Raw genomic sequence first — 21,625 nt, forward strand, 5'->3', positions numbered from 1 at the left:
CCGCGCTGCTTTCCGGCCCGCGCGCCCGCCGCCGGAGGGGGAGGAGCGGGTCGCCATGGTGAGAGGGGTGAGGCGGGCGGGGAGCCATTTTGCTGCGAGCGGCGGCGGCGGCGGCCCCCCGGCCCCCCTCGCTGGACGCGGCTCGGCCCCGGCCCCACCGCTCCTTCCGCGCCCTCCCGCCGAGGCCGCGGCCGGCGGGACGAGCCCGGCGCCGCGGGGCCGGAGGATGCGGAGGGGCAGAGCCGCCGCCGCCGCATCGTCGCGCCGTCCCCGGGGGGCGGCTGCCGCCTGGCCCCGGCGGCTGCTGGCGGGCCCGCGCGGCTGAGGCGGGCTTGGGCGGGCGGAGGCGGGCCCGCCGAGGATGAGTGCGGGCTGCGGGCGGGACCCCCCTCGGAAGAGAGCCCGGCCGAGCACCGCCAGCCCCGGCGGCGGCTCCCAGGGAGAGCGGTCGCCGTCGCCGCCGCTCGGTCCCCGCCAGGAGGGTGGTCCCGGGGGCAGCAGCTCCGGCGGCGGCAGCCCCGCCATCGCCGTGGGGAACAAAGGTTTGTACCGGCCGGGGCTGCGCCCTCCCCGGGGCAGGGGGAGCGCCCGGGCGAGCGCCGGGGCCGGGCGCGGAAGGGGGTTCGTCGGGGTCCGCGTCGCGGCGGCGTCCGTCCGTCCGCCCGTCCTCCGCCTTCGGCGGTTTCGAGGTGCCGGGGGACGGGCCGGCTCTGCCCGCAGAGCCTGGGCAGTGCTGAACTTGCCCAAGCCGGGCCGGAGCGCTGCTCGGCGGCCCCCGCCGCCCCGTCCCGCCCCCGCGGGCGCCGCGGGAGCCGCGGCCGCGCCTGGGGCTTGGCGGGAGGAGGCGGCCGGGCCGGGGGCTCCGCCGATTTGCGGTGTGCTTCTCTGCCCCTTACTGCGCCTCTGCTGTGCTTCCCTTCGCGTGATAACGCCGGAGGGAGGGCAGCGTTGAATGGCGAGAGGCCGGTTGTGCCGGTGCACGTAGCCTCCCCGGAGCTGGCTTTCAATGTCGGGCTTGAATCGTCCCTAACTTGGCTTCCCGGAGCCAGCGTGTCCCGTGTACCCGAGCCCGGTGGTGTGGGGCCGTGCGTGTTGATTTCCTTTGGAGGCGGCTTTGGGTACAGGATCGTTATCCCGGCTTTGTGCCTGATCCTTTACAAACTTTCGGTAACAGTGCAACCGTCCAAGTGAGGTGTGAGCCGCTAAAGGCAGCGTGTCTCGCCTGTGAGAGAAGTACTTGCTGCAAGAGAAATGACGTTCAGCGGGGTATTGTGCCCGGCTATCACGGCAGGGAGAGCTAAGGGTGATGACAGGAACCCGCATGGACATGCGGCTGCAGGCCTGGAGCGCTGCTGGTCGTGTGGGGTGCTCCTCCTGCTGTGTAACAGAGCTGCGTAGGAAAAAGTTCCCACATGGCTTCCTTAGGTTATTTTTATTTGGAGCTAACGCTGTCAAAATAAAATTTTAATGCACAATAAAGCACCTATTTCAGGAATAGAAAGGAATGCAGGGAAGGGGAGAAAAAACACAAAAACAACAAAAACCCAAACAGATTTGCTGTGGTCTTTGGTTGATGAGTTAAACCTCGGTCACCAGTAACTAAGAGGCAACTTTGAGTAGGTAATAGTTTGAAGTTATATGTACGCATTCCTACAGAGTGGTAAATAAGAATCTTCTAAAAATTCAGTTGTTTTCCTCAGTGGCAGATTCTGAAGAATGGTTTGTTTTATGGGAATGATTTGGGGAATCTTGAATAGAAATTTAGAGACCACTTTAAAAAAAATTACACCGAAGTCTGGTTTTGTTTATGCTGAATGTCAGCATGTGTTGTCTTTTTGTTGCCTCTTACGTTTATACCACCTTATCTGTAGCAAAAAGAGATGTTAGCAGTATTAAGGAAGATGATGCATGTTACATTGGTTATAGGGATTAAATGGCTAGTCAGATGTGAAAGTTCAGACCAAAACCATTTTGTTCTGTTCTGCTGCTGCTGCTTTCATTTCTGTTTATTGCGCCAATGAATAAGTATTCCTTCCTCAGTGCAAGTTTATACCTTGAGAGGTAGTCAGCTGCCTTTGAAGAGGTTTATTCGTCCCATGTTTTAACATGTCTCTTCAGGTTTTTTTTCTGGCTGCTTCTTTTCCCCTTTCCTGTAGGCAATTTGGGTTAACACTTCAAATACAAGAAGGTGAATTTTGGTAAACAGAATGACTAATAGACTTTGGTTTTAGTGAATTATTAGAAATAAAAAATTTTTAGCTCATAAAATTCATCAAGCTGTTATTTTTGTCTCAGTGGGGTGAAGCTGAGTGTTGAAGAATTGTATGGCTGAGGGTGGCACAGGTATGCTTGTGTTTGTAATCTATATAAGGCTTGGCATTACTCCCTGGTGGCCTAGTCAAGTGATGGCAATTTTGCACTAGCGTTTGTGCTGTTTCAGCAGAACTTAAAATGATTTAAATGTTTCCTGGAGGTTACTTTTTCATTCTAGAAATTCTGTACTTTTGATGCGGATACTTGATAACCAGCTGTGGAAAAGTGTTCAAGGCCTCAAATGTTAGGGAAAGCGTTTATGAAACAATGTCTCTTAAGTTACCTGTGGCCTAAGTTACCTATGCTACAAGTTACACAACCTCCATTTGCAGTAAAATGCGGAGTCTGTCTGTAGTGACTATTAATCAGAATAGCCAGATCTGCTGTACTGGTTTTTAAGTTCTGCAAAACTACTGTTGCAATAGGGGAACTACAGATTTTACTTACCCAGTTGAAAGCAGTGAGTTAACACCTTGTGCATTCAGCAGTGACAGGTAGATAATTTCTCTTGGCAAATGGAAAGAAAGGGAACTGAAGCTAGTTGCCAAATTTTCAGTGCTACCTTTAAATAATAACAAGAAAACAAAACTAAAAACCCCTTCTTATACTAATGAAGATTACTTTCTAGTTGTGAAATAACTGCTTTGAGTTCTTCCTCCCCATTTCCCCCTCCAAGTCTACATAATTAGTTGATGTGCGGCTGCTCTATTAAAAGCTTGTCTGAACTGCAACATCACAGAGATAAGACTGATCACATTCACTGGAGCTGTGTCGTTGGTAGTAAATCTGAAAAAATTGTGTCCTTCACATTTTGTTGTTGTTTAGGGGAGTAAGCGTTGATAGGCTTCAGAAATTGTTTATGCATAGAAGGGAAAAGAAAAAGTCCTTTTCTCAGCTCTTGTCACTTCTGCTATATACGATCTTTATATTAAGCCTCATGTTTCACAGTATGCTACATACAAATAAGGTTCTTAGCTGGGTCTTCTAAGATGCCTAGTTGTTATTTTTTTGTTTGTTTGTTTTAAGCTATGTCATGTTGCCTCTTCATTCCAAAATTCAGCAGAAGTCTTTCAGGGCTCACTGTGGTGGTGGTGGTGGTAATTAAAGGTAATAATGAGAGCTGGAAGGTTCAAGTTACTGGGTTTTTTTTGGTTTTTGTTTGTTTGTTTGTTTTCTTAATCTAGAGATTCACTGTATGTTTGTAACCATATTAAAAAAAAAAAAAAGTTGGATTAAAAAAAACTCACCACACACCAAGCCTGGCATTTATAAAGATTATTACAGAAGCTACAGCTGCTGACTGATACAAATTAAATATTGCATCACATGTAGTTTTAATACTGTTAGTGTCTGGATACTCCCTATAGTAGAAGATAAAAGCACCTCAATTAAGTCCTGATTATCATCTCATCTGGTACGAGTGATCTTATTCATATGCAATCTTGTTGCAGTTTTATCATGTTTCATGTAATAATGTAGTGAACTGTGGTTTTTCAGTTTGTAAACAACGGACAATTACCACTTGGTTGGAGAATAAAGGACCCAAGACAACTGAGTCCAAAAGGTAAAATACACAGCATACCTATTCAAAAGTTGTGTTCTTTGAGTGGGCCTGTGGGGAGCTGGAAGTGCAGGTTGCCAGTACAGCTAGGCACTGAAAAAAAGGCAGCCCTGTTTCTGCTGCTTTCCTTACCTTGGCGCATCCTCTTGACTGTAACCAACTGACAGAATTTCACTACAAAAAGCTAACTAGTCCCCCTCCCCTCTAACCCCCCAAAACCAAAATCTTTTGCTGACTTAGTTTCTTGAAGCACCTCACTGTTTAGGTGAATAAATACCACTGCTCGGGCAAAGAAAAAGATGGGAACCTGCAGCAAGGGAAGGCAAAGTGGGACTGCTGCTTCCAGTGGCAGCCAACCACTAGATCGAGTTAGCTGTAGTATCAGACTATGTTCTTAGTCAACAGCTCTGATTTTATTTTTGTTTAACATAGGGCAATAAGAGTTGTGGATTTTGGCTGGTGGTCCTGCATTCAACTCACAGTTCTGTTAATTTACAGACGAAAGTCTGTTCTGGTTTGTCTCATTGGACTGTGATTGTAGTATAAGCGTGTACAACTTGATTTAGTTTGGACCAGAATTTACAGATGCTCAAATGTCAATTTAGGGTATTTTGTGAAAGCTGTTATGAAAGCTTTGCTGCTGAATGGTGCCAGGTAAAGTTTGGTATTTTCTGCTAGTGTAGTCTGTCAGGAGGAATGTTTGCAAGACAGCGTTAAAATTAAACTCCTGAGAGTTTAACTATCTGATGCAGAGGAGTATCAGATATTGTTTTTCTATAATTGCAGTTGTAAATGTGCTGGTTTGTTTTTCATTGATGTTTGCTAATAAATAGAAATTGAAATCTATAGCAATGCTAAAATAGCTGGGGAAACTTTTGGTAATGATTAATACAGTAGTACACAGGGGTCAATTACAGGCTCACAGGTTGCAGTAAAACAAAGATGTTAAGAGGTTGCTTAAGGAGGGAATGTGTTTTTTTGTTTTTGTTTTAAGATACCCTTTAGAGTATTGCTTTTATATGCTCTCCTCCAGCCTTGCTGACAGATTACAGCCTAGTCAGTTTTAAGCAGCAGGTTTGTTGTGTAAACACTTCACGTGCCTTTCTGTTGCAGTTAACATCACAATTTTAATTTATTTGAATTTGAACACTGTGAGATTTGATTTCTCATCTTAAGCTGACAACAGATATTGTCAATACCTTTGAACAGTCATTTATTGAGATGACAGCAGTAAGATAACTTTCATTTTTCTTCATCAAAATTTTCAGTGCAGGAACAAATGCATCGATGGGGAGTTAAATTATCATAACATAAAACCCTCTAAAATCCTTTTGTTTTCAAATAATCTTCATATGGGTGAAGTTCCAAGCTATCATCTATTGCTCCAAGCCCCCCCTCCCCCTTTTTTTTTTTCCTTTTTCTTCTGTAGCGGTAAAGGTGTGAATGCTGTCTCTTTATCCAGAGTGCTCTTTGAAGACGATCTGTTATCATTCATGGAGACAATTAATGCCTTCAGGAGTCTATTAAGATGTTCAGTTGCTGAATTTAGGATTATGTGATAATTGCATATTTTTAGTGTAGATGGGAAATTGGGCAATGACCAGACTGTGATACAGAGTTTAGCGTGCTTAGTTTGAATTGGTTATATACAATGCTGTAACAGTACACTCAGGGGACGGTATTTTTCAGAGTGATATATTCACAAAGACTAGTCAGGTTTTTTTTAATATTCGTATGGCATCTAAGTATGTACTTCCACAAAAATTAATACATAAGTGTGAAATGACTTTCCAATGTCATCTTGAAAAGTTTCATCTGCTCATAAAAAACTTGCTTCATTTTGCTGTGTAGCCACCAGAACACGTTTCTTTCCATTCTTTGTGTAAGACAGCACAGGACAAATTAGGTTATTTTTCTCTTTAAAAATAATAATTGATTTAATGTGTCTTTTAATTTTTATTATCAGTTCTAAATGGATTTTACTCTTATGTTTTTGGTTTGTGATTTTTTTTTTGAAGAGTCATGGGCTGCTTGTAAAAGTAAGGAGGTAATAGGATGTTTTTGAGACTATGGACTACTGTGCCCTGCTCTTCTGAAAGATGAATTTGTAGCTCTGAGGGAATGGCTACAAAACCATTGATTTCCTTGCTCACTGTATTTAACTGATTAAAATGAAAGTTAAGGAGGACTTTATCATGACTTTAACATTTTTCATCTGGAGAAAATAACTAAATAATAGCTTAATACTGTTTAGATTTGAAAATAAGGGTAATGAATCACTGGAGTAGATTTCTAAGGTAAGCAACTGATTCATCATCCTTTGGAGCCTTTAAATGGAAATATGTTGTTACTAAGCTACATTCCCCAGTGCAGTAAAACTTGTTGATCCTGGTAGTGCTCAGTTAGAGAGTATAATGGGTAAAATTCTGTAGTTTCTGTTGTATGTTTATAATCATTGCTTTAAATATATATACACACACAGAAATTTTATTTGGAGATAAGACATTAAATTCCTTTACTTCTTTTCCACAGCTTACACAGCAAAATTAATACTGAAGCAAATCCAAAGATGACTTCCATTAAAAAAGAGAACTTTTGTGAGCATGATGTGAAAAAACTAGAGAATATTTGTCAGCAAAATTATTCAAAAATATCTGTGGAAGTTGGTGCAAAGCATGTACATTTACCTCAGACAGGCAGCATGTATAACTGGGAGGCTGAGGACAAAGATCCAGTCTTAGACACAGAGCCTATAAAGGGGATGCAGTCTGGAGACCTTTTTAAAAATGCCAACATCGATCAGATGCACAAAACTGGCAAGCAGGCTCAGAGAGGCTGTGAAGAAAGCAGTGACAATTGGAGTCAGAGGAAATTATCATCAGGCCGGTCTTTGAAAATGGGAAATACAAAACTTTCTTCAAAAGACACTGAGACAGATGGACAAGTGGCTTCATGCAATTCACAGAAGCTGAAGAGTTGCAATTCTGTCTCTCTAACAGGGGAACAAGAAGAAGGGGATGTAGTTCCAGAAAGTCCACTTTCAGATGCTGGTTGTGACGCTTGTATATCTGATCTTGGAGGTCCTGGGAAACTGAGCAAATGTCAGAGCAGTTCAGGGGATTCACCTGCTTTTGAGAAAGAAAGTGAACCGGAGTCACCGATGGATGTAGATAATTCTAAAAATAGCTGTCATGGGTCAGAGGCTGATGAAGAAACAAGTCAGTTTCTTGATGAGCGAGAGGACATCAATATGTCAAAATCCATAAACAAATCTTTTAGAATTCAATATGGGGATGCTGAACTGGAGTCAAGAAAGTCACGGTTTTCTGCCAAGGGCTGTGAAAGCTTTGAGGAAATAGATAATTCTGTTAAAGAGGATAGTCTGCATACAAAGTCACCTGGGATCTCTCCTACTCTATCGTCAGAATGCAAAGGTGCAAAACAGAGTGTGAAGAGAGACTCCAAAATCACCTCTCACTTCATGAGGATACCTAAAGTAGAGGAGAAAAGGTAGCGTTCTGTCTGCCTCTTCATCTGTTTTTTCACACTTAAAAATTTCCACTTGGGTAATAGCACTTTGGAGGCTGGATTGTATAAAGAGTTTTGCAAAATGTATGTTAAGACACAAAGACAACTGATGCAAGCTTGAAATAACTTATTTTTAATGGGACTACCTGTAGGTTTTTTAAAGGATACATTTGTCCAGTACAATTTTTTAAATCATTGGAGATCTGTTAAAATTCGGAATTAAGGACACTGTAGGAAGTTGATTTTCTTTATCAAAGAAGTGATTTAAGATGATGGGATTCTAATGCTTGAAAATGAATCGTGGTACAGGAGTGCTTTATGGAGTGTTGCTCTAGCAATCATTATTTAATTCAGAATACTTGAGGAAACTGGTGTTTTCTTGTGGTTTTTTTTAGTTCCATCTGTCAAAAAATACTGAATCTATTTTATTGAAGCATCAGTGCTACTGGCGCTTTGATTGAAATAGGCATGAAAAAAATCACTTTTGAAAGCAGTTGTAGAGATGTGTGTGAATGTTTTGGGGTTTTTTTTTTTGGCTTTATTCATAATTTGGGAGAGAGAAGGACTGGTGATGATACGCTACAGCAATGAAAATAGAAGTGCTGAGCACGACCCAGGACTCCACATGCTAGGTGTTGTGTAAGGACAAAAGGATAATCTCTGCTCTGAAGAGTTTAGATTTCAGTGGGAACTGAGAAAGTGAATAAACAGCAAAGGAGTAAGCAGAAAGAAGAGGACTCTGTGTGTTGGTGTGATAAGTGATTATCTCTATAGACTGAAGTCCTTAAAGCAGGGCAAGAAAGTAGTTTTGTACATCTTTACTGGGTGGTCCCTTCCAGATGTGAAGAGCAGCACAAATCATACTTTTCAAGGAAATGAAGAAGAGGTGATGGAGGGTGGCTAACTAGCATTGGGAGCTTGCATTTGAGAAATCTTAAGAGATGAGTAGGCTGAGAGTGGATTTGGAAAACAAAAAAAGCTAGTTTTAGGAAAAATGGATGGATGAAGAATTTGCTAAAAAAAGTATGGAAAAGGGGGTCATAAAGTTTAAAAAGACGGGCTTAGGGAGTACTCTTTTCACTAATTTATATGAATTGCTGTTGTAGCAAAGCAGCAGAGGTTGCACGTTGTGTTTGTCAGGGCTAGAGCATTGCGTGTTACAATAAATCCATGTTTGAGAAGGGAAACTCATGCAAAAGTTTTGCTGTGTGGATAGATGGGAATCCTAGCAATGCTTTACAGAATAATTAGTAAAGTAGAGTATGAGGCTGTAGAGAGACTGTTTTTCCTTTTCTTTTGGGGGCCTAAACAAGATGATGTGAAGGTTATAAACCTCAGTGCCAGGCAAAATTGTGGTATTGCCTATAGTGCTGTTGTGGTTTAAGCCCAGCCAGCAACTAGGCACCACACAGCTGCTTGCTCACTTCCCACCCTCCCCCACCCTGAGGGATGAGGAGGAGAATCGGGGAATAAAGTAAAACTCATGGATTGAAATAAGAACAATTTAATAACTAAAGTAAAATAAAATGTAATATGAACAACAACAATAATAAAATGTAATAATAATAATAATGAAAAGGAAAATAATAATAATAATACAATGATACACAATGCAATTGCTCACTACCCACTGACCGATGCCTGAGCAGCGATCCACCCCTCCCAGCCAGCTCCCCCCAGTTTATATACTGGGCATGACGTTCTATGGTATGGAATACCCCTTTGGCTAGTTCGGGTCAGCTGTCCTGGCCACACTCCCTCCCAGCTTTTTGTACACCACCTCGCTGGCAGAGCATGGGAAACTGAACAATCCTTCACTTAGGATGAGTGCTAGTTAGCAACAACTAAAACATCAGTGTGTTATCAACATTATTTATGCACTAAATCCAAAACACAGCACTGTACCAGCTACCAGGCAGAAAATTAACTCCATCCCAGCTGAAACCAGGACAAGTGCTTAAGAGGGCAATTAGAAAATCTTAAAGCTTTCCTCCTGGTTTTCATTAGACCAAGTCTAATAAGATAATAGAGTGGCTCAAATCTGAACTTGCAGAGAAGGCAGCAGTAATGTATCAAACAGGTTTCAGTCATCAGTAATGCTATGCCAGAATTACTCTTTGGCTGTCAGATGAGCACAGTGGGTCTGTACCCAGTGTCATGCTGATGTGGCTACACTATTTGCATGTGATCAGCCAGGTTGGAGGCATTGTCTGCACCTGAAGATACTGGCACATGCATAAAGGCAGTGAACAGGTTGGACAACATCTTTATCCAAGGGTGGAGTGAGTTTCCCAATGGGAATTTAGAGGTCTAAACAGTACCTCAAAGTGTAGGCTTTTAACGTGTTTTGCATTTTGCTCTGAGAACTTTCTCTTGCATGAGAAACATCTGGTATGTTACATCAAACATTCAGCAGGTTCAGATTTTTCTTCCCCAAAATCTCAGATCCATTCAAATACCTTTGATCATTAAAGAGGATGAGTTCATCAGCTCTTGCATATATTTGATTTTTGCAAGTGTTTTGGGGATTATTTTTAAATTTCTACTTCCATTGCAAGTATTGTATGCTTGGCATGAAAAATGGAACCCTAGTGAGAAAAGGTGGTTAAGAAGTTGTTTTTTGGGGTGGGTTGTTTGTTTGTTGTTTTTGTTGTTGTTGTTGTTGTTTTAGTTTGAAGAAGGAATATGTGCATCTGTGCATGTACATGTGTTTGTTTTCTAACAGTTGAGAAGGGGCTGTAGAGGGTATCCTGACAAATGCAGACCAATGAGTCTGTCTCCTGTCCCTGCATAAACAGATCCTGTTGGGAAAGAGCATGACTCTGCAGAGGAGAACCCTGCCTTGCTAACATATTGCAGTTCTGTGAAGGTGTTTGTAAGCCTGTAGAGAAGAGTGTTTCAGTAGACATTGTGTACATGTCTGTGTTGGGTGGGAAGAGGTTGGTGGTGGCAGGGGTTTTCCCCAGATAAAGCTTTGGCCTGGGGCCACAGCGAAGTCTAGCAAATAAACTGATTCAGTTATAAACATAACCCTGGGGTGGAAGTTCATGTATTTGCTTACCAGGTTTTTCAGTGGAAATAAAATGTTTCAATGTATTTTATTTTAACAGCAGAAAAGAAAAGTGTGAATTCAAACCCCAGAGGCCAGGAAGGAAGATTCCTAAATATATGCCACCTCCTCTTCCAACTAATAAGAAATGGTTTGGGACACCGATTGAAGAGATGAGAAGAATGCCTATGTGTGGGGCCCATCTTCCTCATCTGCGACCCTCAGCCAATCATACAGTAACCATCAGAGTACGATAATTGAGTGTATTACCTAAAATCAAATTTCTTACTGAATTGTTCAAGAACATGAAATGCCAAATGTTAGTGTTGTAGTATTAGCAGGTTGTGGAAGTCTTTCTTTGCCCTTCCTTGCGAGCAGACTGGGGCAGCTGATATTCCTGAAAATTAACCTTTCTGATGCACAGAATTAGGATATTAAGATCCAGAAGCAACGTAATTATGGTTTTAATGCCTCTGGCTTTTAGGGACGAGTATTTTTCTTTTGCATAGGTGTGTGTGTGTACTTCCTTGGCTGAGTTGTAAACTGTGGCAATTTAAATCTGCAAGTAAAATCTTTACTTCAATGTTTTCACGTTATATTTTCATTTTAATATGATTCTATTTTGGGTTCAAGATATACAAAACGCTCAAGATAATCAAGATATGATAAAGACAAAGAATGAAGAGGAGATTCGAGCAATTTTACCACTGCATTTTAGATCAAATCGGATACATTTGCCTTTAATCCTTTGAAGTAGTATGCAGTCAAGTTATTGTTGAAATAAAACATGTGACCAGAAATCTGTAGGGTCATGGATAAATCACAAACAAAAGAGAAGCACATTAAGTTTAAATTCAAGTTCTGAGAGAATCAGTGCTGCCAGAAGGCCATACAGCAGATTAAGTCTTTAAGAACATTTTATTTTTATATTTCTGATATTCTGTTGAGTAAACTTGAAATACTGCTATATCTATATTGATTTCCCATCCTCTTCAGTGTTAGATTAAAAAATGTTATTTCTGCACACAACTATGGTTAGATTTAAAAATACATTTTGAAAATATTTGCATGAAACTATGTAGATAGTTAAATTCATAAATGAGGAAGTATTTAGCTGATAAATGGACACAAAATAATTGCATGTATTTAATTTATTTCAGTATGTTTCAAGAGGTCAAATGATACGGTGGTGTTCTTTTCACCAAACATAACATAAGAGTAACAGATGGATTTTTTTCTAACTGAATATCCATTATGTGATAAAGTTGTAGCTTTCCTCTCTCCAAAAAGGATGTCCATAGATAAGAGCTTTTTTAACTATGTTTTTGCTTACTATTTATTTCTTCCATTTAAAAACTTGCATAGAGTCTGAGCTCCCCCCCCCCCCCCCCCCTTCTGTGTTGCAGGTAGATCTTCTGAGGGAAGGAGAGGTGCCTAAACCTTTTCCAACTCACTACAAAGATTCGTGGGACAACAAACATGTTAAAATGCCTTGTTCAGAACAAAATTTATACCCTGTAGAGGATGAGGTAAGGTAAAATATTTACAGTTGTGTAATCAAATAAGTTTGTTTATGTATAAATGAGTTTTCAGTTTACTGCATTTGCTCAGTTAGCAAGTTGTGTGTATGGAATTGGAAAATCAAATAGATGAACATACCTGGTCTGAAAAGCTGGATTGTGGGTCATGATGCTTCAGGCAGAAGATTATTTTTTTTTCCTAGTAATTATTTTACCTAGCTATTGATTTGATGGTGTATATATTTCTGTACTTATATGGAGTATAAGCTTATACTCCATGTAAGTTATATATTTATGTGATTTGCGGGTCTTTTTGTGAAGAAATTTGGGATGCCAACAGATGTGAATGAATTTGTAACCGCGTTCTGATTATAATATTCTGTCAGGTATTGCTGGTAGGTTGAGGTACATGTCTGCTGTTCTGCTGAAACAGTGACGGAGAGATTAGAGTTAGCCCTGCATGGTTTGTTGATCTGATATTTCTTGTCACTGCTCGAGGATTACTTAAACGTACCTGCTGAAATACGTAAGACTGTGGTGAATAAAATGAGCAAGTGTGTCCTGTAGTGAAGACTGTATAATGATTATTCATACTTGAATCTGGAACAAAGAACTTTTATAGCCTCTAGGAAGTACTCTTGGTTTTTTCATTTATCAATTTTACAGATACAGTATAAAATATATTTAATTGATGTTTCAGAGATAAAGCATTCATAAGATCTTTGCCAGTTGAGCAAGATGAGTTGTCTCTGTCCTTGTGGTAGTCTTGTAAGAAATATTATTGCTTGCACTGGGCAATAATACTTTCTGTTGAGGAAAAATATCACAGGATGTCTTAAATTTGGGTTGGCGCAAGAGTCAGCCACAGCAATATGCTTTTAGAATCTGTGCTTTTATTGTTCTTAATATTACATTTTTATAAAGTTGATTCATTTTATATTTTTGAGTTGCAGATCTTATAAACTATGGTCCTGTAAATCTCTTGTCTTCACAAGGAAGGGCATTATTTGTCCTTCATGAGATGGCATGAGAAATAGTGCCTCATATATAAAAAAGAGATCTTTTTATGAATTTTGTGAATGCTTCAATTAAAAAGGAACTCTTAAGGAAGTAAAAGGCAGTGGACTAGAAGTTGCAGAAGTACTTTACAGTTACTCAAAATACGTGGTTTATTTTTAAAGAACTTCACAAATAAAACAAACTTTATTTAAAAAAAATGTGGCAAGGAGGACAATTATTAGTAGATGTGTCTTTCTGTTTTCAGTAACTTCATCTGACTTTGTTTTGGGCTTTTGTTTTAAAGAACGGAGATAGAACTGCTGGAAGTCGATGGGAACTAATCCAAACTGCCTTACTTAACAAATTTACATGCTCGCATGATTTGAAGGTAAGCTTGTCAATTCGAAATCAGATCTATGTGCGTGTATGTATGTTCAGGCTCTCCATGTACTGTTAGTGATTCTGACTCAGTCCTATTTGTTTAATCACTTATAAAAATAAGTTTTAAAAAAATCTGTGCTGTTCAAGGGATTCCGTAATGAATTAAGGGTCTTAATGAGTCTTAAGTGTTACCACTGAATTTATTAGGTATTATTAAAATGAATTGTCTTTATAAGTCTACACAAAACTGTGTTTGTCCAGCGGTATTTACTAGTTTGTGGTAAATGAAGCATGTAGGCTTTTTCTGTAACCAGATGGTAGGGAGATGCACAGGTTAGAGAGTTTGAAACAGTAACTGTTCATACCGGTATACTCCACTAAAATTGCAATGATTCAAGCTGCTAACAAAAATCTGTAAATTTTGGAGACTAATGCTCTGTTGATAACTCTTATAGTTTTCATTGGCTTTAATGAATTGTGATTTGGAGCAGCTTAGAGTTGCTATTATGTTTTTTTGTGAAGAATAATGTAATTTAGATTATACCTGAAAGGCAGGGAAGGAGTAGGATGCAAAAGCTACAGATAAACTTTAAACAAATAAATATTGCTCCCCCGGCATCTAACGAAACTTCCCTTGATAATACTATTTTATTTCCTGTTTTTTCTTGAGAATTTTTTAAAGGTGGTTGTTGTTGTAAGGGCCTATTTAATTTGTTGCGGTTCTGATTCTTTAAGTTCATAAAATGGTAAAACTTCTGCTATATTGCTGAGGTTGCTATTTTTAAAGAGAGCAAGCATGGGGGGGGGAATGTTTATGTTGTGTGGTTTAGGCAGATCCAAGCATGCCTTATCTTGTTTTGTGCTAGGAGGAAAACCCTGTAGACTAAAGCTTATTCAGTGCTAAACCTAAAATACAGGATTCAGTACCATGGAGTCACCCTGTATTAATACAGTTTTATGGATTTTGATAGGCTCTATGACAGGTTTTAGCCACTAGATGGTACTGTTCCTTCAAAAAGGAAATTTCATAAAATAATTTTTCTTAAGTATCTCTAGGCTTTATTTTGTTGTGCTCTTTCCCTAGGATGCTATACTGAGATACAACATTGCTTATTCCAAGAGATGGGACTTCACTGCTCTTACTGACTTCTGTGAGAAGGTAAACCAAGTCTAAAATAGGAAGAAAAGTGAAAAATAAAAAAATATAAGTGACTACTTTGTCTATATGTCTCAATGCTTTTGGCTTTATTTCCCTTTTCAAGAGTAAAGGTTTTGCAATCATCATCTATGTGGACAGTTATTTGGCTGGTAACTTCAGTTGAAATGATAATTATACTTTATAAGCTGGATTCATTTTAAATCTTATGCAGGTAATTTGGGTACTTCAGTAAGAACTAAGGTTACTGAAGGTAAGGTGAGAAATGCCTTTTCTGTGTTTTATGATAACCAGAATTATTAATAAATTGTATTAGTATTTCCACTGTAATGGTTCTTCATTTAAAAAGTATTGCTCTTTTTTTCCTTTTTTAAACAACTTTAGTGTTATAATACAGTGGTGTTTGTATAGACTGTGCTTTGCTGGTCTAGCAGTAAAATTTTGCTATATGCTGAGATGATGAATTTGAACTGCAGAGCCTTTGAAAGACTGGGATGGTTTTTATGACTTCACATTACTTTTCTGGAAGAGGATGGAAAATAAAAATTAATAGTAGGTGGCAAATGCAAGTTGGACTATGTACACCCTGACTGATGTTCAGAAACTATGCTAATTAAAGCAGTATGGGATGTTAAATGAGATGCAGTAGAAACTGTATTTTTCTTCCACCAACTCAGAAGTGCTTTTAAAACACGTGTGCCTGTTTTCTTGGGAGGGGCTTGCTAAGCTGTATTAAGGTTCATTGGAAACTAAATTTGATTTGAAGTCAATTTTGTCAGTTCTGTATGTTTAAAATAGATGTCTACTTAATTCATGTGATCAGAGGAACTGTTCTATTGCCTGTTTCCATTGCTTATAGGGACTACTATTTAACAGAATGAGTTTTGTTTTGCATGCAACACAGTATTTTTATTACTCGCAGAAGGTACCTGTAAAACTACCGGTGGTATCATATTTGCTAGCCATGAGAGCTACTATGTTCGCTCATCTTGCCAATTTAGTGCTCCCCCCTCTCACATGTGGGGTGTCTCTGTTTTTCAGGCTGGCTGGTAGAGGCTGTGGATATTTGGCCTCTTTGCTCCTGTTGACTCTTGTACTAACTGAAATTAACTTGGGCTGTTCAACTGTTCAATCTTGTGTTATTGAAGAATACATATTTAAATTATTAGAATGTTTTAAAGTACAAGCAAACTATTTATTTAAAATCTGACTTGGGAATGTACCAGATTTGCATCGTATTGCTACAAACACAACTGAGCTTGTCCTGATGTGTTCATATCGTGCGTCTGGGAGTTCGGAAACTATGCATGATTAGATTCAGAGATCATCAGCCAGGGAGAATAAGTAATATCAGCTGTCTCCAGAGAAGAGAGGAACAGTAGGGAAATAAACTATGTATCGGGCATCAATCTTTCACTGAGGGTGAAAAGGCAATTTCTGTCACCTGGGGATGATGATTTATTTGTGAAGTTCCCAGATGAGGGGAGGAGAGCTGTTTCAAAACATGGATTTTTGACCAAGGTGAAGAGTGTGCAGCAGTATATTAAATAAGGAGCAGTGAAGCACTATAAGACAGTGGCTCCCCGTAGACCACAGGAACAAAATCTTACCCTGGCTTTGTTTATTGAATATATTGAATTTAGTGAACAGAACGTGGGGGGAATACATCTTGCAGAGAGATGTTTAAATCTTTTCTGTTATTAAGGGATGTGTGAACTCTTCAAGTTCTCTAAATTAACAAGGCATCTGCTTTCAAAGACTGTTTGCAGTCTGCTTAAGTCAGCAGCTATTGAGTGAAAAGTTGAGATCCTCTGTGGAAATGCCTAAATATACTAGTCTGTAGTGAAATGTAGCTTTTGAAGTTACTGTATTTGGGAGTTAATGATTAAGGGCTTACCATTGGCTTGTGTGTTTTCTTGTTTATCTTACTGTTTTGAGGGAACAGGGGAACTGTGTCAAGTGACGTTTGCTCAGTAGAAGTTGAGAGGGTTGGTTGAAAGGAAAGCTGGGTTGACTAATCAGCCCAAAGGAAGGGGCAGCAGCTCAACAAAGGGAGAAATAGTCACTAATATACATTAAAAGAAAAGGTTAAAACAGAGTCTCTGATCCTCAAATATCTGTTTATATTCTTGATTACTGTTGGCTTCCAATGCATTCTTAACCAAGAATTCTGTGGTCTGATTTAGAAGGCAGCTGGGTCCACAAATCTAATCGTGTCTATTTTAGTGATTCATTTAAGGCCACTGTATTCAGATATTACTTAAATAAGTCTGTGCTTGGTGAATTATAAAGTACCATTTGTTATTTTATGTTCTGATTCTGGACATAGCTCACCTTATCTATTAATCTGTTAAATGCTTTCATATCAGTCTTACATTGTGTTTCCTATTTTAGGTGGTTTCTTTCCAAGTTACACAGTCAAAATATGCATTATTTTTAAATCCTACTTGTAAGATTCAAATCAATGTCCTTGTAATAACAATAATTACCAGTTTCTTGGGTTTAATTTTATTTTCCTTTAAGAGTAAAACTCTTTCAGCTTTCTTAACTAATGGGAAATAAATATCCTGTATGTGACCCAGGATTTTTTTTCCAAAACAACATACCCTGACATGTATAGGCTGACCAGTTTTACAGTTTGTCCAAAGTGTTGTCAGAAGAGGGAGCCCTCACACTATTTTCAAAAGATTCTTTTGGATGCCAGTTAATGTTTGGAAGTAAAATTCCTATTTGTACATTGAAGTAAATTTGGGAGCTTGGGTTTTTTTTGTTTCTTTTTAAAAGTTCATAGAGCCCATCAGTAATGTACATAAAGCTCTCAGTAGCTTATTTGCTTCAGACATCTGACAGTTTTGTTGTCCTCTATGGAATTTCCACACTGTTGTATTGATTTGTTTTTCCATCTGTTTGTTAATATTGGCAAACAAGCTTAGGATTTACTCAAGTTATTACTTAGTGGATGAAAATTACTAGTGCTAACATTTTTCTTCTTACTTGCAAAATTCTTGTCACTTGGAAGTCATCCTTGCATCAATTTTCCCAGAACTTACATAGAAGCCAGACAGTAAAGAGTAAACAACAAGCAGAAAAAGAAATGTGAGGAAGCTGCTGTGGATGGAGCTGTCTGAGGACCCACAATGTGTTGTAGATGAGCTTTATTTACGTGAATGATGATAGGTTGGGGATTTATTACATGCTTTTGGTCAACAGTGCTACATACTGTAGAAGTTTTTATTTTTCTTTCTTGTAGACTTGCCCTTCCACTTCCAGGCAAGACCAAATTATTTTGCTTTTTCCCAAGTGTATGAAACAAAAAGCCTAGTGAGGTCATTCAAGGCTTATGTCTTAGACTAATCTCCAACAACAGCAACTTTATTTAAAGAGAAAAGTAGGGCTTTATAATTTAAGATAGTCACATTTGTCTGCTGCTTTAGATTGGGCCTGGTTGTTCTGGACATGCTTTGTTTTTATTGTATCGCTTTAAAGTCTCGTAGAGCTTAAACATAATTCTTGTTAATGTTGTTTCATGAACTCTTCCTCTTATTGCTTGCATCTGTCCTGCTCTTTGAGGAACAGAGGAGTGTTTAAATCTGAAAATGACATGAGATTGTATAAGCAGTGCATAACTTTCTCTAAAGGTGATCCTTCTTTTAAATTCAGTTTTAGTTGCATAGTATATAAGAACTTAAGTCAGCAGGATTTATGTTGTGAAGTTCCAGGAACCTTCATGATATACAACCTGTGTCATTAAAATCTGAGCTCTTTTGAGCAGCTTCACAACTTGGTTTTTTCCTTTACAGTAGAGCTGTATCAAACTGAGTTGTTTGGTCCTATCTAAAACTTGTGAGTTTTAGCAGCAATACTTAAGTTAATAACAGATCTACTGAAAAAATTTGACAGACACTTAAAGTGACAAAAAGGAACTCTGCAGGCAATGAAACAACAATGGGCACTTTTATTGCTCACATGGTTTAAATTTCAGTCATCTTCTAAACTCCTTTGAAACTTGGAGAACTGTAGCTTTTTCATCATTTTAGTGTCAGAAAACAAAAGAATGATGCTCATATGCTTCTTGATTCTTACTTGCGAGTTATCTAAGTTATAGGTTTTCCTGATATGCTTCAGTAAAAGAAAGGAGTCAGATCTAGTAATTTGATTTTTAGCTACTCTTGCTGCTTTTTTGTATATACAAAGCAGAAAGAGAGGGACTTATGTATGCAGGACTGTTAGCATTTAGGATTCCCAAAATATTTGTGTTTAAAGAGTTACTTTGTGAAATAATGTCTGTATGCTGTTCAGTGCTGAAAACAATTACATCCAGTATTTAGGCATGTCAAAACTGTAATCTCTGATGATTACTCATGTATTGGAAATTGCAAATAGCTTAGACATAAGTTTGATCTCTAAAGAAGCATAGACCGAAGATTGGAGTTTAGGTAAATCTGTGTGGCATAGACAGTGATTGTCTCTGAGCTTCTGCGAGTCATCTGAAAAATGGATCACAATACATCTTGCAGATGTTCACATTGTATCTGTAAATATTTTTGTTTGTCTGGCCTCTTTGAGCTTGATTAGCTTGGTGGAAAATTTGTGTGTGTGAAATGGAGAAGATAGAACGAGAGGGGTCAGGAACGGTGTAAATGTATGTAATAGTTTCCATATGAGGAATGTCTGAATAAGCTAGTACTCTTCCATCTTTTCATCTTAGTTGAGAGAAGTGCAGAATGGATATAACAGTGGTGTCCAAAATTAATGTAAAAGACGATGAAGAGGAAATGACTGTTTGTTCTTCTAGTACAACAGTTAAGGGACACCAGATAAGTGTTCCCTGCAGGTAAGGGTTTCAAAACCAGACAAAAATAATTACTTATTTAGATACTGAATAAAAGGCTGTGGAACTCGTTGTCCAGGGCATGTGGAATATGCTATGGCTTTACATCAGGTTTTGAAGGGATTTGGAGAAATTGCTGGTGGAAAGATCCCATTGACCATCTACACAGATACTGTGATGGACTCTGGAAATTTCTGAAACTGATTACTGCAAGTAAAGAGCGTTGTGAGAAAGTGCTGCTGATTACTTGCTTTTCTTGCTGTTAGCCTTTTCTAGACATTTTGTATTGATGGACTTTCATGAACGTTTGTCCATTTTTACATTCTTATGACTTTGCTGGGTTGAAGTTGAGAGGCAGCAGTGGCCTTGTCATGTGGGCCCCATTGTGGCATAGTACCAATATAAGACATTGCTGACAGAAAGGCATGGGGATCTATACACTAGCCTCTTTTAGGAGGACAAAATAGTAAATGTAATTGACGTTTTAAATTAACCTCACTCAAAGGCACATGCCTTTTAAAATTTGTTTTTCCAGGCTCTCTGCAGAACTTTAAACCCTTTATGCCTCCTTGATGCAAGTAGGAAGACTTAAAGGGGATATGCTATTTACAAAGACACTCTGTCATTCTCCACTGTATAATACTCAGTTTCCGGCTTTTAGTGTAGGAAAAAGCATGTGTGTGTCTGCAATGCCTGTTTATGGATGTCTTGTGGTCATCTTGTCATTTGGGAAAGCTGTTTGAAGCCAATCAATCGATTTAATGACCAGGATCTGCATATTTGCTGTTGATTCCCATAGAAATTCAGCATTCAGGAAATCCTTTTCTATTATGAAAGAAGCTGTGTAACTTTTACATTTGGATTTTTCTGGGAGGTTGAAAGAAACATGATAATGCTCTTTAAAAAGACCAATCTCTTCTCCTGTCTATACTTAATTGCAGAGAAGAACCTTCAGCATGAAGGAAAAGCAATAATGTACCAGACGACTTTGTCTGTGCTCCTTTTTGTCCTTTTCCAGTCAAGCATGAATTCACTGGTTTTAGCCTCAAAACTGGCTGTTAGCAGTTTTTTATGGCACAAATCTCAGCTTATCCTAAAATCTGATAAAAAGCTGTATACCAAGAAAACAAGGTCAGTTGTCAAGCTGAAGGAATATATTGCTATTTTTCTTCACCCTTTAGTTATGCTTTTACATGATGTAGAATATGGGCTATTAAAAATGTTTGTCTTACAATTACAGCTGTACTTAGTTTTGAAACAGAAAATTAGAAAAGAGTCCCATTTCTCCCTGCTTTTTTCCATTAAAGCTTGCATGGCAATCATAATTCTGGATGCTAGAACCTTTTAGAAGTCCAGAGCAGTCAGGATACGAGGCTTCGTTACTGTCTGCTTTTACATGCAGCTGTCTACCTGTAAAGTTCTAGAACCTCGCTTAACACCTTTTTCAAACTTTCTATAAATGTAATTTACAAATACATGAACTTATTAATAGATAATATGCAAGATAAATATGTAAATAAATCGCTTTATAAATACAATTTTTTCTATTTTCCATAAATATCACCCATCCCTATTACAGATGTTTTGCTCTTCCAAAAGTCTGGTTTCCTTTTCTTGAAAAATAGGTAGTTAGTTATTGTACTAGAAATTATTTTTCATTTGCACAAATCCTTACTATTTAAATTTTGGCCTAGCAATATTCATATAGATATGTGCACACACTTTCTAAGATACCACTGTTCTCTACTGCAGGTGTTCTGCGCAGATTCCAGGATATAGGAGAATATTCTTAAAGTGAGGAGTGGGGGAGCATATTGCATTGAGTCTTGTTTCTGTTAGTCAATGCTTTGCACTTAGGAATAATTAAATGGAAGAAACCCCTTATATCTCAGTGAAAAAAAGCTAACAAATATGTGTTATTGAATTGCTGAATTATGGCATAAACCTAGTAAAACCTGGGATAATATCTGCAGAATGTGCTTAGTGTGGTTTTTTTGCCACGCTATAGTTTCTCATTTGAATGTGCGCTACTATGTAGTTTACTAGCACGTTTGGCCTGAACTTCATACTTTCAGAAAATGTCAGATGCCAGTAATTGAATTAAGATGGAGCATACTAAATGTTTGAGAACTGAGCAGAAAAATCAGATGCGCAAATATTGGCAGTACGTCTGCTTCCTCTCTAAGAAGAATTGCTTGCTTTTTGAGATCACTGAGCTGATTTGAATGAAATTAAGAACTGTCTTGTCAATGAAGTACTCCAAATGCAAAATTTCAAACAGCCACAG

General features: G+C 38.9%; 1 protein-coding gene across 4 annotated transcripts in view; it reads left to right on the forward strand.

The window, feature by feature from the left end:
- Positions 1-14: 14 nt before the first annotated feature.
- PARG (poly(ADP-ribose) glycohydrolase) overlaps positions 15-21,625 on the forward strand; it is a 75,031-nt gene continuing 53,420 nt past the window's right edge. The window contains exons 1-7 of one of the 4 annotated variants that reach the window (XM_075025595.1): positions 15-58; positions 3,811-3,877; positions 6,407-7,384; positions 10,513-10,699; positions 11,858-11,980; positions 13,275-13,358; positions 14,436-14,510. In XM_075025595.1, the coding sequence (XP_074881696.1) occupies positions 6,444-7,384; positions 10,513-10,699; positions 11,858-11,980; positions 13,275-13,358; positions 14,436-14,510 (1,410 nt within the window). In that variant the 5' untranslated portion in view covers positions 15-58; positions 3,811-3,877; positions 6,407-6,443. Of the gene's footprint in view, positions 59-84; positions 543-3,810; positions 3,878-6,406; positions 7,385-10,512; positions 10,700-11,857; positions 11,981-13,274; positions 13,359-14,435; positions 14,511-21,625 lie in introns of those variants that run through there. The other 3 variants (XM_075025593.1, XM_075025594.1, XM_075025596.1) reach the window with 3 other exon arrangements.

This window comes from Buteo buteo, chromosome 4 (assembly GCF_964188355.1).
Source record: "Buteo buteo chromosome 4, bButBut1.hap1.1, whole genome shotgun sequence".
NCBI classification, from domain to species: Eukaryota; Metazoa; Chordata; class Aves; order Accipitriformes; family Accipitridae; genus Buteo; species Buteo buteo.